The sequence below is a fragment of the Pelophylax lessonae genome (assembly GCF_965119305.1).
Source record: "Pelophylax lessonae genome assembly, chromosome: 4".
Taxonomy (NCBI): domain Eukaryota; kingdom Metazoa; phylum Chordata; class Amphibia; order Anura; family Ranidae; genus Pelophylax; species Pelophylax lessonae.
Genome location: NC_138771.1, coordinates 567,079,207 through 567,093,162, shown reverse-complemented (window position 1 = coordinate 567,093,162; position 13,956 = coordinate 567,079,207). Strand labels below are relative to the sequence as shown.

At 43.2% G+C, this 13,956-nt stretch overlaps 1 protein-coding gene across 1 annotated transcript in view; it reads right to left on the bottom strand.

The window, feature by feature from the left end:
- Positions 1 to 13,956, bottom strand: part of PIWIL2 (piwi like RNA-mediated gene silencing 2) — a 727,256-nt gene that overhangs the window by 354,966 nt on the left and 358,334 nt on the right. Inside the window, exon 11 of the mRNA XM_082255773.1 lies at positions 8,498 to 8,584. Coding sequence (XP_082111899.1) covers positions 8,498 to 8,584 — 87 coding nt within the window. The remainder of the gene's footprint in view (positions 1 to 8,497; positions 8,585 to 13,956) is intronic.

Sequence of the window (13,956 nt, the reverse complement as noted above, 5' to 3'; positions counted from 1 at the left end):
GTCCGCAATCTGAAACTAAGGCTGCCCATATATGTTAAACTTTTGTTGTACAATTTTCTGTTAGATCTACCACAAACCACATAATGTGAGGTCAAAGCTAAACAACACATTCACTTGTATCTAATTAGGCAGGCCTTCGTACTACATACTTAAAGGTAAATTTCAAGAAAATTGTAAGAAAATTGTATCATGTATGGCCAGCCTTACTAGGGATAATATGGAGATCAGCACCTGTGCAATCAGCAGGAAGAGCAGGAGAAACTGAGGGAGCTGAGTCAGCAATAAGATATCAGCAGTGTAGACCTCAAAGGCTGTGAAGTGTCTGCGGCATCAAACTGTCAGCAGCCGCCCAGCATAGCTATCCTGTCCGGCTGGGGAGATGATTGATGATCGGGTATTCCTGATGGGAGCTCCGTGAGAGGAGTCTTCTCACATGCCTTACTCGGCCATGCCCCACATTAAACACACACATACACATTAAATGAAAATCGGTACTGCTGACAAAAATTTTGGAGTTTGTCCCTCCGTTTTTTTCGTTAAGAATGTCGGAATCAGCTGACGAAAGTTGTATATACACTAGCCGAAAATCGTAAGATCGTTCCTCAGACGAAGATTTTCAGCCGAGTTTCTTATAGTGTGTACCCCACTTAAGTATACAGACACTTTTTTGTACCAGCATCTGGCCTTATGGGCAATTAAGTACGGCGCCATCATCTGGTCGTTTAAATCCCCCCCTCCCATGTGAAGGTTGTATTCATGGACACAGAGGGGCTTCTCAACAACACCAGTCGCCGTTGCAATTAGGACTTTCGTATCTGCATGAATGGAGGACAGAATAAAAACATTCAGTGTATCCCTCCACTTCACTGCAAGCAACTCCTACACTTCAAGCTGGCTCACTCCCCCTCATTTAAGTCGGGAATCTACAAGCCATTGGGGGAAGCCCTGGCGAACAGGTCCAACGGTGCCACATGCGCCAATTCCAAAATTAAAAAGGTGACTAAAAAGTGGCACGCTTGTGTAATAATTGCCCACATATAGATGGTACCCCTTTCTAAATAAGGGTGACATCTAATCCCAAACAATCTTGCCACTGCTTCCCATATAGTTTGGGCAGTTGGGGGCTCCACATTGCTATCTTTTCCCTCGTAAATCCGCAAACTACATGTATAGCCTGTTGCCTTGTCACAGAGCTAATACATCTTGACCCCATATCTGGCACACTTGCTGGGGAGAAACTGTTTGAAAGCAAGGCGGCCAAAAAATGTAATCAGGGACTCATCAACCGAGACAGCTTGTTGGGGCGTATACAAGGCTGCAAACTTCTGGTTGAAGTGATTTATGAGGGGCCGAATTTTGTAGAGCCGGTCATATCCAGGGACACCCCAAGGATGACAGAGTTCAATGTCACTGAAGTGCATGAACCGCAGGATTTGATAATATCTAGTACTGGCAATGGCAGCAGAGAACACGGGCATATGATGAATTGGGTCAAATAAACCAATATGACCGCAACTCACTATTTTTGGTAATGCACATGAGGAGGGTACCTCGCTTTGGAAATTTTGGCCAATAAATTTATAGGTACCTAGTGTGAATCACAGGTAAAAAAGCACCTGCTTGAGGCGCATGCGCGGCAGCCCCGATATGGCTGCGCGCCTCTCCGGTCAGTATCGGGCCCCGGCATCAGATGACGTATCACCCCGATGCCTACACCACAAGCACAGCGGCACTCAGCAGTCCGGCCCCGCATGTCGGCGGACCCCCGGAAAGAGGTCTCCCGTTGGGTCCAATTCCGCTCACCACAGAGGGACCTGGCCAACACGGCGACCGCCCCTTCCTTCTCCTCAGCAGCACAAGGCAGCCAGGAGGTAGAGGATGCAACGGCTTTCATGGCAGATATACAACTGGCCACACCAGAGCCCTGGCTTTCCCCAGCGACCCCCATCTATAACCCACCGCCACGATTTGCCTCTCCTGCCTCCACAGAATCATTACTGAGCAGAGCCATGGAACAGGCCCCTGGGATGCCTGAACTGCAATCACCTGACGCCCTGGCTCTACAGCAACAGCTAGGTCTAGGCTCCCAGGGACAATATCCTGACATTTCTTTTATGTCAAAAGTTTCAGAAATGTTAGCTGCAGGATTAGCTCATACTGCCTCACAGATCACTGGTTCCATAAAAGCTGAACTGCAAAATATTGGTACCAGGATTGAAGCCATTGAAAACACAGACACTTCAGGAACAACTGGACACTCCGCTCTCCAAGTTGGATGACTTGGAGAATAGAAGACGCCGTCTGATAACGCTCTAGATAAATCCGGGTAGGGACCCCACCGATTGCGCAGACCCCCTAAACAAAGCCTACGGGTAGCCAAACTTCTCTATTCCTTGGGTTTCGTAGACATTTGGCGAAAACTCAACCCCTTAACCAGAGATTACACGCACTTTTCAGCCCCCATAACACATTAGCTAGAATCAATCATATTTTTATCCCAACCACGGATATTCCCTCGGCGCTGAAATCTGCTATTAGAGACATCCCTTGGTCTGATCACTCACTGGTGTTCCTCAACGCATAGGTCCATCACCATGGCGCCTAAATGAATCTCTGTTAAATGATCAGGTTAGGAAATCCATGGTAGACAAACTGATCCAAGAGTACTTTGCCCTCAATGACACGCAGTACATATCTCCCTCTTCTCTCTGGGGTGCCCATGAAGCAGTCATCAGGGGTCATATCATCCAATTAGGGGCCAAACTTAAACGCGAACAACAGTATGAAATTAATCACCTGGAAAGGGATTACAAGTGCTTGAGCATTGTACACAAACTGAACCCACCCTCTGACTCTCTGGAGAAACTTGATGAAATAAAACCTTCGCTTAATTTAGCCCTAACGACCAAGGCGGAAAAAAGTTTATGGTGGCAGAATGCTCGCTACACAGGAAAAGATAGGCGCTAAGCTCGCCTCTAAATTAACACCGAAATATAGGATAGTCTCTATGCCCAAAATCAAATCCCGGAAAGGGGAGCTCATGAGAAATCCTAACTCGATCATGGCCACCTTCGACTCCTTTTACTCTGCCCTCTACGCTGCCTCTCAGCCTTCTCAGGGAAACGCCATTGATTCCTTCCTGGGACGGGTCCCCCTCCCACAACTCAGCAGGACAAATCGCTCCTTCCTAGACGAGCCCTTTTCTGAGCAAGAAATCTTAGTTGCGATTAAATCCATACACACAAACTTCTACACCGGGCTCCAACGGCTTCCCCAACCTATATTACAAGTCCTTTGCTGACACACACACCCCTTACCTGGCCAGATTTTTCAATTAATTTAGGGGTACGGCACCCTTGGACCGCTTTATGAATATGGCGTATATATCGGTCATCCCAAAACCGGGTAAGGACCATTCAGATGTTGGCAATTACAGGCCCATCTCCCTCATTAATAACTACCTCAAGATCCTACCAAAAATTTTAGCCACTCGCCTCTCCAGCTTCATTCATTCTTACATTCATAAGGACCAGGTGGGCTTCATTCCAGGCTGACAGGGGACTGATCAGATTAGAAGAGTGATAGATGCGGCTACTCTCCTAAGATCAGGCTGGGATAGAGCCCCTCCCAAAGAGGGTTTCCTCCTGTCCTTAGACCTGCAAAAGGCCTTTGATTTACTGTCCTGGCTGTTTCTCTTCTCCACCTTGGAGAGATAGGGCTTTGGCCCATCCTTTTTAGCTATTCTCCGGGCACTGTACTCCAATCCCTCGGCCAGAGTCAGAATGCAAGGCCTCTACTCTGATCCCTTTTCTATACACAGAGTCCCTTGAAGTGCATTAGAACATCTCTCCCAGCAAGGAGTGTTGTCTCCAAGGGTTAGAGAGGCTGGATTCATCCTTTTTTATGGATAGTGTAGGGCCCACTGACAATGGGGTACTTTGACGTAGTGGTGGGCTTGAGCACGATATGGCCATATGGTGGGACCAAATCCCGATTTTTATTTATGGATTGTCTTCATATTTGATAGTCATTTTGCTTGTCTATACACAGAGGTACCCGGCAGGGTTTCCCCCTCTCACCCCTCATTTTTTCCATAGCCTTGGAATCCCTTGCTATCGCTATATGTCTTAACCCTGATATACATGGCATACAAGGTAACACCACCATACACAAATGTGCTTTATTCGCTGACGACATAATGCTATTTGTCACCTCCCCGATAATATCACACCCCAACATCATGTCACTTAATAGCTTTGGTGCAGCTTCGGGCCTGCGGGTAAATATGAACAAGTCCCTGGCTCTGAATATTAATCTTCCACACTCTATGGTTAAGGACCACTTTCCCTTCTCTTGGCACTCTGATTCAATCCCATATTTGGGAGTGAATATCACGGGCTCAATCTCTGACCTGTATGTAGCCAACTACCCCCCGCTTCTTAGAAAGTTAAAGATGGACCTAATGGATTGGTCAAAATACAATAATTCCTGGTAGGGTAGAATCAATGCGGTCAAGATGACCCTACTCCCACAAATTTTATACTTCTTTCGAGCTCTTCCCATCCCTATTATAAAGTCACAAATCGCATCCCTTCAATCACACATTTTCAGATTGATTTGGGGCAAGAAGGGTCATATAATTAATAAAAATACACTTCTCAGGTCACGAAAACTTAGGGGTGTTAGGGTCCCAGACATTTGGAAGTATTACCAAGCAGCCCAACTAACGCAGTTTTCTATTATTTATGCTAAATGAGAAAAGCCAGACTGGTATTATATGGAAAGACAGGCCATCCCTCTCGGTACTATAGATTTTCTTGCTCTGGAGTCCCCCTGCCTCCCGGCCCCCGATCCTGGCCCCTACTCTCTGGCATTCATTTGCTCTTTGCGACATGATCCATAAATCACATAAGATTTCCTCGCTATGGGGTCCACTTAGATATATTTTCCATAATCCTGACTTCCCTCCTGGGAATAATATTAAGGCTTTCAAATGGTGGACGGATAAAGGCCTCTATAGGATCAGACACTTCTTTGATGCAAAGGGTCCTATCTCTTATTCCCATTGTACGACTAAATTGAATCGCTTCTCTCAGATCTCAAACTTCCTGACGGTGATCAAGTCAGGGTACCCGAACCCCCTATCGGTCACTCCTTACAAACAATGGTGTTCCAGAATGAAAGATGTCAAGGGAGGGATCTCCCTCAGTTATGCCTCTCTGATTGATTCCGAAGATAAAACTCCCTATATGCCGAAATGGGAGCAGGACCTGAATGCAGACTGGGACCTGGATGTATGGCATTCCTGTGCCGCAAGATCCCTTTGTGGGATCCACAATGTGAGCCTCATGGAGGCTAATGTCAAAGTTCTGATGCGATGGTACATGGTACCGGCTCGCTTGGCAGCGATTTTTCCTAATTCCTCCCCTGTCTGCTTCAGGGGCTGTGATCTTCTGGGTAATCACTTACGTGTTTTTTGAGAATGCCCCAAACGCCGCAATTTTTTGAACAGATTATTCCGCACAGTGAGACGGGTTACAGGAGTTACGATTGCGCAATCCCGCCATTTATGCCCTTCTGGGTCATAATCTCTCCCAAGTCCCTAAGAACGCCCAGACTCTAATTTCATATATTTTTCTAGGAGCAAAAATTACAATTGCTAAGCATTGGAAAAAATCCACAGTCTCATTCCTTGCAGCAAAAGGCAAAATCTCCTGAATCATGACTCAAGAAAAGATGTATAGTATCCTAGACGATTCTAGGGAAAACTTTGAGTCTATCTGGGAACCCTGGGCGACCTTTATCAAGGTAACACTTTAAGTCAGGTTCTGGACTCTCCTTTGCTGACTAATACTACACGGGGTGGGTCTGGACCATGGGATCCTCTCTTTCCTCCCTCTCCCCCCCTCCAGTCCTCCCTTTCCTCCTCCTCCTTTCTCCCGTGACCCCTCTTATTCTAGCTCTGGTTTCCTCCAACTTTCTCTATTCTTCTCCCCGTTTGCATTTATCAACAAGGCATGTATTTTGTTTTCTCCACTTAATGGTCTTGGTAGTTCTTGGCTAACCTAATCTCTCTTTTTATGTCTGACTGGGTTTACTTGCTCCTTTTATTTTGCTGTAATATACCAAGGCTGTTTTCCTTCCTGTTTTCATTAGGCTTCATTCAGCCTCATTTCTCTGGGGCACAGCATGTTCCCTTTTGGGGTGCTCCGGAGGAATCTGCTCCCCCCTTTCCTTGGAATTCAGCCCTACTCAGCTTTCTTCGTCATTCTGAGTCTATTTCAAAGCTCGGTTGCATCACTGACCTGCCAAGGCTACACCTTTAGCACTGTTTTGTACAATGACTCCTATGTATTCATACTGTTCATATGCCTCGCTTGTTACTGTATTCAAGTTGCAAAATTCAATAAAAACTATTGAAACGAAAAGCACCTGCTTGTCAAGGACTGTTTGAACTGCTACCAAAAAATTTAACTGCTAGTGCTAGCAGAGATCAGGCCTGACTCTGCTAATGCTGCAGTTTAGTGTGTTGTGTATTGGAAGTGACAGTAATCTGCTGATTCTGAACTTCATGGGGGGGGCTAAACACAGATGCTGGCAGGTGTCGAGGCTGATCCTGCCAATGCTGCGTTTTGGTAACACTATACTAAACTACTGGGACTCTAGTATAGTTCTGATCCAATCACAGATATCTGTTCAGACACTAATAATCGAGGTGTTTAGTGTGTGTGTCATTGTCAATCAAAGGGTTAAAATGTATTACTAAATATGCGGTGGGCAATCTGATGCTGTCCTGGATTGACGCCAACGTTACCACTAACTGATGTCACCTGTAACTGATGTCACCTGTGACAACCAATACAATGATCAGAAAAAAGATCTGTACACTATCATAGTGACACTGTGACAGAGCAATGTAGGGGTTACCTGGGGGTGATCAGGGGATTAAAAATGTATTAGGGGATATATGGCGGGTACCCTAAACCCATCAGGGACTCCCTCTAGCTACCGCTGTCTCTCACACTAACTGAAGTCAAATGTGACACGAATACAGTGATCAGTAAATGTATCTGGATATAGTGTACACTCTGACAGGGCGTCAAAGGGTTAACTGGGGGGTGATCAGGGGGTTAAATCTTCATTAGGGGATGTATGGCGGGTACCCTAATCCTATCTGTGATTACCACTAACTGTCTCTCACACTAACTGAAGTCACAAGTGACAATAATACAGTGATCAGTAAGTTTATCTGTATACTGTATAGAGTGTACATTGTGACAGGGCGTGAAAGGGTTAACTGGGGGTGATTAGATGGTTAAATGTGTGCCTGTGTGTACTGGGGTCAGTGCACTGCTTGTGTACTCACAGTTGATGTTCTCTCTTCTCACGCTGGAACCGAAAAGGGCTACAGGAGAGAAGATTACACCATTTCAAGTGCCTGTGTTTACATTACACAGGCACAGGACGTACTCCAATAGGACAGAACCGATCAACAGGTCCAAGCCAAAAATCATTGGCCTGGAACTGATGACTGATCGGTTCTGAACCAAATCACGACATCATGGGGTCGTGCCCCCTAGCCCCGTGCGCGACCGACGTACAGGTACGCAAGGTCGCGCAGCCGAGCCACCTTGCGCAGTAAATCTGCGGTGGGCGATCCACAACTGGTTAAGGGGTTTCCCCTGAACTAACCCTTTATAGCAGTAGTAAATGCAGAAGAGAAAAAAGAAATTATGGGCCCCCGCAAGATAATTTCATACTCTCCTAGAATGCAACACATACTAGCACTAAATGAAGCCCTTCAGCAACATGCTGTCACGGCTGCCAGGGCTTAAGTTTCACCCAGTTCCTTTAAGGTTAATGGGCTCCAGCTGTCTGAATGGCTGAGCCACAATGATGTAACTCTTGCACACAGCGCTCTGAATAGATGACATGTTGTCCCTTCAGAGTGTAGTGCACATGCAATAGTGATGTCACAGACTATAGACATAGTGACTATCCCCAAGACAGTACACGTTCAGGAAATATTAGTTTGACCCAGAGGGAAACTTTATTATAAGCTTACCTGTACGTAAAGAGTTTACTACCGCTTTAACCCAAGACCCAAAGGTTTCATGATGGAAAGACTACCATTACCATACCAATGTAACAGCAAAAATTACACCAATATAAAGTTAATATCTTTCTGTGCCAAAATCTTGGAAGCACGATAGTCTATACCAAAAGTTCATAATCAGCTACCAGACACAGTCATTGTCTAAAAGGGATTGTGAGAAGCCAATATAAAAAGTTATTTCTTGTATTTAAACTAGGCACATTTAAAGCACCTGTGGTGTTAAATTAATTAAGCTTTAGTTGTAGGACAGTGCTAAGGGAAAAAAAAGTAGATAAACTGAGCAGCATTGAACTTTCAACAGGATTTTTTTTTTTTTTGCTTTAGGAAGAAACTGGATGAATCCATGCATAAAGTAGAAGCCCCATTAAGTGTGAAATTTACCTTCATTGCCCGAAAGTCTTTTTTCATTTTTTCTGGGATGCCAGTCATAAACGATAGTTCTGGAAGAAGGAGAATAGGACCGGACATCTGAGAAAGATGAAAACGTAAAAAAGAATTACTAAAAAGCTTCAGTAAAGAACAAAAAAAAATATTTGATGGAGATGTTAATAGTTTAATGTATTCATATTTTATTTTGTTTACATTCCATCTTATGTAGTCTGTTGCATTACACATCCTTAACCTTAGTGGGATGTTAAGCTAGCTGCACACGAGCCGAAACTGTTGGTTTGGCAGTTCCCGACTTTGAAGCCATATGTACAGTTCTTCAACCGACAGAAGCCAGTCTCTCTTGTAGCCAATGGCTACTAGTGCTGACTAGTGTGTTCTGATGGAGGGGCCGTTTCCCTGACAGAATACAAAAGCACAGTGGGGGAGATCGTTGTACGAATATCGCATAGTTAGTACAAAGACCTTCTCAGTTTTTCAATGGGCTGAATGAAACAAACCTTTGAATACCAGGATTGAGGAAGGCAGAACTTGTGCCATACGGAAGTAATATAATTCTTTATATTGAATAATTTAAGCCCTTCCTGCCCAGCGTCCCATTAATAGGATCTGTATGCCTAGGGCAGGCATGTCCAAAGTCCAATTGGCATGTGGGCCGCTTTAATATGGCCCCAACAGGTAATTTGGAAAAACACATTGGCGTCATTCATGACTATTATTGCTGCTATCAATCATCATCGGTGGGTTCACATAGCGCTTATGTGGTTAATCCTTGTGTGGCCGATTAGGGAGCATGCATGCTCCCAATTGAGATGAATACATTGTAAAATCTCAGTTAATGTCAGTTGGTCTAAATCAGTTTTAAATATATTTGGACACAACATGTATACTTGGTGTTATGTTCCTGTTCATATTTTTTTAACATAAAAGTTGACAGACAACCTTTATTACCATTAATATGTAATGTACTTTACAATGTTCCTGACATATATTTCAGCTACCTGGATTTTTTTCATCTGGCCTTCAGATATGAAAGGCAGAGTGATTTAACACCTGTTTAGATTTGTCATCCATGTCACGAAATGAACGATGCCGTTTGAAATAAACTTTGCAAAAATAGTTAACTTGTATTTAATTTTATTGGTCCAAAGAATGTCAGGCAAAATGGTCGACCCTCACGAGGCATGTTAACTTCATCAAATCTGGCCCTCTTTAAAAAAAACGTTTGGACACCCCTGGCCTAGGGGAAAGGATCGGCAATCTTATATCTTCTGATTGGCTGTCACAGTGGTCACCTGATTGGTAGCCAGTCCTGCTTGCTAATGATGGCTAAAGAGGGTCAAAGAGCTGTCTATAATATCGGCTATCCAGTGACGCATGCGTGTAGCATGTGGTTGTTAAAGCCCACTCTCTTGCTGCCACACGTGTGTTACTTTAAGTTACTAGCAATCAAGCTGGGCTGGTAACCTTAAGGAGGACTCATAGGCCCCTTTCCTACAGGCCAGATCTGGTTTTGCTCAGCAGGCGATCTCTGTCCACTTATCCTCTGCTGAGCTGAGGAGTGGTTGGATGACAGGTCTGCATACGTTCCACTTAAGCAGAGCCGACAAAGCCCACTCTGCTCTACAGGTAGTCGGATATAAACAGAAATTGGTTGTGGAGGGGGAAAGATTGGCTTTGAAAAATAACCAGGGATATATTGGCACCTTCCCCATGGACGTAAGCATGTAAAGAAAGGGGGGGGGGGGTTCCCAGTCTACCCAAATGGGTATAATTAGAACCAAAGGGGATTTAAATGTGCCTCTGGAAAAAATGTTTCAAAAAATAACATTTTCTAAAATTGATAAAATGTATTAAATATACATAAAAAAAAAAAAGACATACATGCAATACATTACAGTGTATGTGATTATAACAGAAATTACATATATCGTAAAGAAGACCATATTGCATATTGGTGAGCCCACAGGGGCTACATGTAGATCAAACTGGTGCTGGAACTACGCGTTTCGCTACAAATGCTTCGTCAGGCTCCAGCTGTTTGAGCAGATTCACAATACATATACATATACATAGATAGTCTAAAGATAAGTAATATAAACATTAGAACAGTAAGGAGCAAATCTATTCAGAAAAAATCACTAATTTATGCATAACAATAATAAAACAGCTTTTCTATCTACCATATTAATTCATTGTATGCTTATCTTTTAAACCAGTATATCTCCTCTATTAGCACCATATAAACAGTATTTTATTTTTTTATTAATTTTAAATACATAAAAGAAGGGAAATACAATGTCCATCTATTTTTCACAAAAGTAATGATTTGTATACAATGTAAACACATCATGGACCAAGAAGACAAAAAAGAAACAAGGGAAAGAAAGGAAGTAGGGTGGGGAGAGGAAGGGGGGGGGGGGAAAGAGGGGGAAGGAGAGAGGGGGAGGGAAAAGGATAAGGGACAAGGGGGAAAAGAAAGTGGGGAAAGGTATACATATTGTAGGGAGTAAATCATCAGATCAACTAAAGGGGGGGCATATTGGAAATAGGCACTCCCAAGGGTATGGTGTCCCTGTAGGGTGCCCACCAAATGGGGAGGGGAGGAGATGGTACAAAATTGGCGCACCTCATCCCCATAAACAAGCGTCTAGGAGATGGGTTCAAGGCCACAGTAAATCTGCTGTATAAATATTATTTAACTTAAAACTTATACAGAAATTGCCGTGCAATTTAGGCTCTTACCCCTATGAGAACAACAAAAAAATGAGGATAGAAAAAGATGGGGCTTTACAGGCCAGTGGGAGTAGAAGGATCAGACGCAAAACCAATATTGTAAAACCAAAAATACATTTTATTGATAAACCTAGAGTAAAATTACGCATGGATAACCATGCATACTTGAAAATGACAAACTGACATACAATGGTAAAATCAAACATATAGAGTCGCTAGCAGTATAGAAACAATCCCCAAGGGGGATATGACCACAAAAGCCTGTGTAGGATGGAAGATGGGTCTCAAGCTGGATTCGGTCAATGTAGGTCCACAGCAAGCCGACGCGTTTCGCTCAAGGCTTCCTCAGGGCCTGAGAGACCATAACAGACCGGTGTTTCCTTCTTAGTAGTGACTCATGCTAGACGACAAGGTTGTAGTGATGACAGATGCTGCTTGGAAGATGTTGCTTCCGTATTTCCAATATGAATTCTATACAGATATCATAGACAAATTTATTGCACTGGATCCAATACTTTAAAATCCCCACTGCGTCACCAATGGCAGGGCTTCTAGGTTTACCCTCACTGTAACCTCTTGAACAAAAATCGCAGTCAAAGAAGGTAAGAGTCCTCTCCTTGTCGTATTTCCAATTCTATATATATATATATATATATGTTCACCATTAGGTATGATGGATCTACTTTTACATAGGAGTGGCTTCAAGCAGGACAAGAATCAGCTTTCTCTTTGTGGTTCAGGAGATGCTAATGTTCACGGCCTAGAGACCCTGGATGGTGGCAGTGAATGACCTCTCCTTGATATATGAAGTACTCCAGGCAGGAAGGGGGGGGGGCGCATATGCAGGTTGTCTGGTGAATTGAAGATGGAGGGCTGATGCAGCCCAGGACCAATTGTCCCTATAAATGAAAAATATACATGCATATGCGCCCCCCCCTTCCTGTCTGGAGTACTTCATATATCAAGGAGAGGTCATTCACTGCCACCATCCAGGGTCTCTAGGCCGTGAACATTAGCATCTCCTGAACCGCAAAGAGAAAGCTGATTCTTGTCCTGCTTGAAGCCACTCCTATGTAAAAGTAGATCCATCATACCTAATGGTGAATATATATATATATATATATATATATATATATATATATATAGAATTGGAAATACGCCAAGGAGAGGACTCTTACCTTCTTTGACTGCGATTTTTGTTCAAGAGGTTACAGTGAGGGTAAACCTAGAAGCCCTTCCATTGGTGACGCAGTGGGGATTTTAAAGTATTGGATCCAGTGCAATAAATTTGTCCATGATATCTGTATAGAATTCATATTGGAAATACGGAAGCAACATCTTCCAAGCAGCATCTGTCATCACTACAACCTTGTCGTCTAGCATGAGTCACTACTAAGAAGGAAACACCGGTCTGTTATGGTCTCTCAGGCCCTGAGGAAGCCTTGAGCGAAACGCGTCGGCTTGCTGGGGACCTACATTGACCGAATCCAGCTTGAGACCCATCTTCCATCCTACACAGGCTTTTGTGGTCAAATCCCCCTTGGGGATTGTTTCTATACTGCTAGCGACTCTATATGTTTGATTTTACCATTGTATGTCAGTTTGTCATTTTCAAGTATGCATGGTTATCCATGCGTAATTTTACTCTATGTTTATCAATAAAATGTATTTTTGGTTTTACAATATTGGTTTTGAGTCTGATCCTTCTACTCCCACTGGCCTGTAAAGCCCCATCTTTTTCTATCCTCATTTTTTTGTTTAACTTAAAACTTACCCTCAATTTCTGATCAAAGTGGGTTTAAAAGTATTTAGCAGAAGGTGTGTATTTGTGTCAATTGATGTCACAAAAAGGGTGTAGCCGGCAGCTCCTAGATTGTTTCCAAAAAGGGGGATACAAAAATGAGTATAGGGGAATCTATAACAAACACAAAGGAAATGCATTTTGATTTTCATTTACGCCTGTCCTATGTGTACCAATGTAGGGCCCTAGGACACAGGACAATAGAACACCTGATAAGCAGTCCCACAATATGTATAGAGACCTACAAAAAGGTAAAAAAAAAAAAAAAAAGGAGGGGGGTGTGAGGGAGGGAATAAAAATAAATACATTTTGATTTTTATAGAGAATTATAAAAATTAAGTAAATACAAATATATATATACAATACATATTTACATGATGTACAGAAGCAACAGGATTGACATAAAGTAATCAATAGCCAAAAAAGCTATAGATAAATATCATTCGTGTAGAAAATGAGAAAAGCTCAGATGTTCATGTAAGCCCGGAGGGACACATGCGTTTAGAGAAAAGATCCAGCGTGACTCTCTTTGGAGAATGATATTGTCGAAGGGTCCACCCCTGGGGCCAGGGTGGATCCTCTCTAAGGCAAAAAATTTAAATTTGGTACGCTTGTATCTATGTGTGTGAGCTATATGTCGGGGTATTGGACTCTCCAAATCTCCACCTTTAGTGTAGGCTACATGATCCTTAACTCTTTCGCCAAAATGTCCCTTCGTCTTGCCCATATAAAATGATGGGCATTCACATTTCCACAAATATACAATGCCAACAGTCTGGCATGTTACAAAATGTCTAGAAATAAATGTTCGGCCATTGGGAAGAGTTTGGCACAGGGGTCTGTTTTTTTATTTCTCTCATAATGGCTGGCTGTTACTAGATCTTTAATAGATTTATTTCTTCTGAAAATCATATAG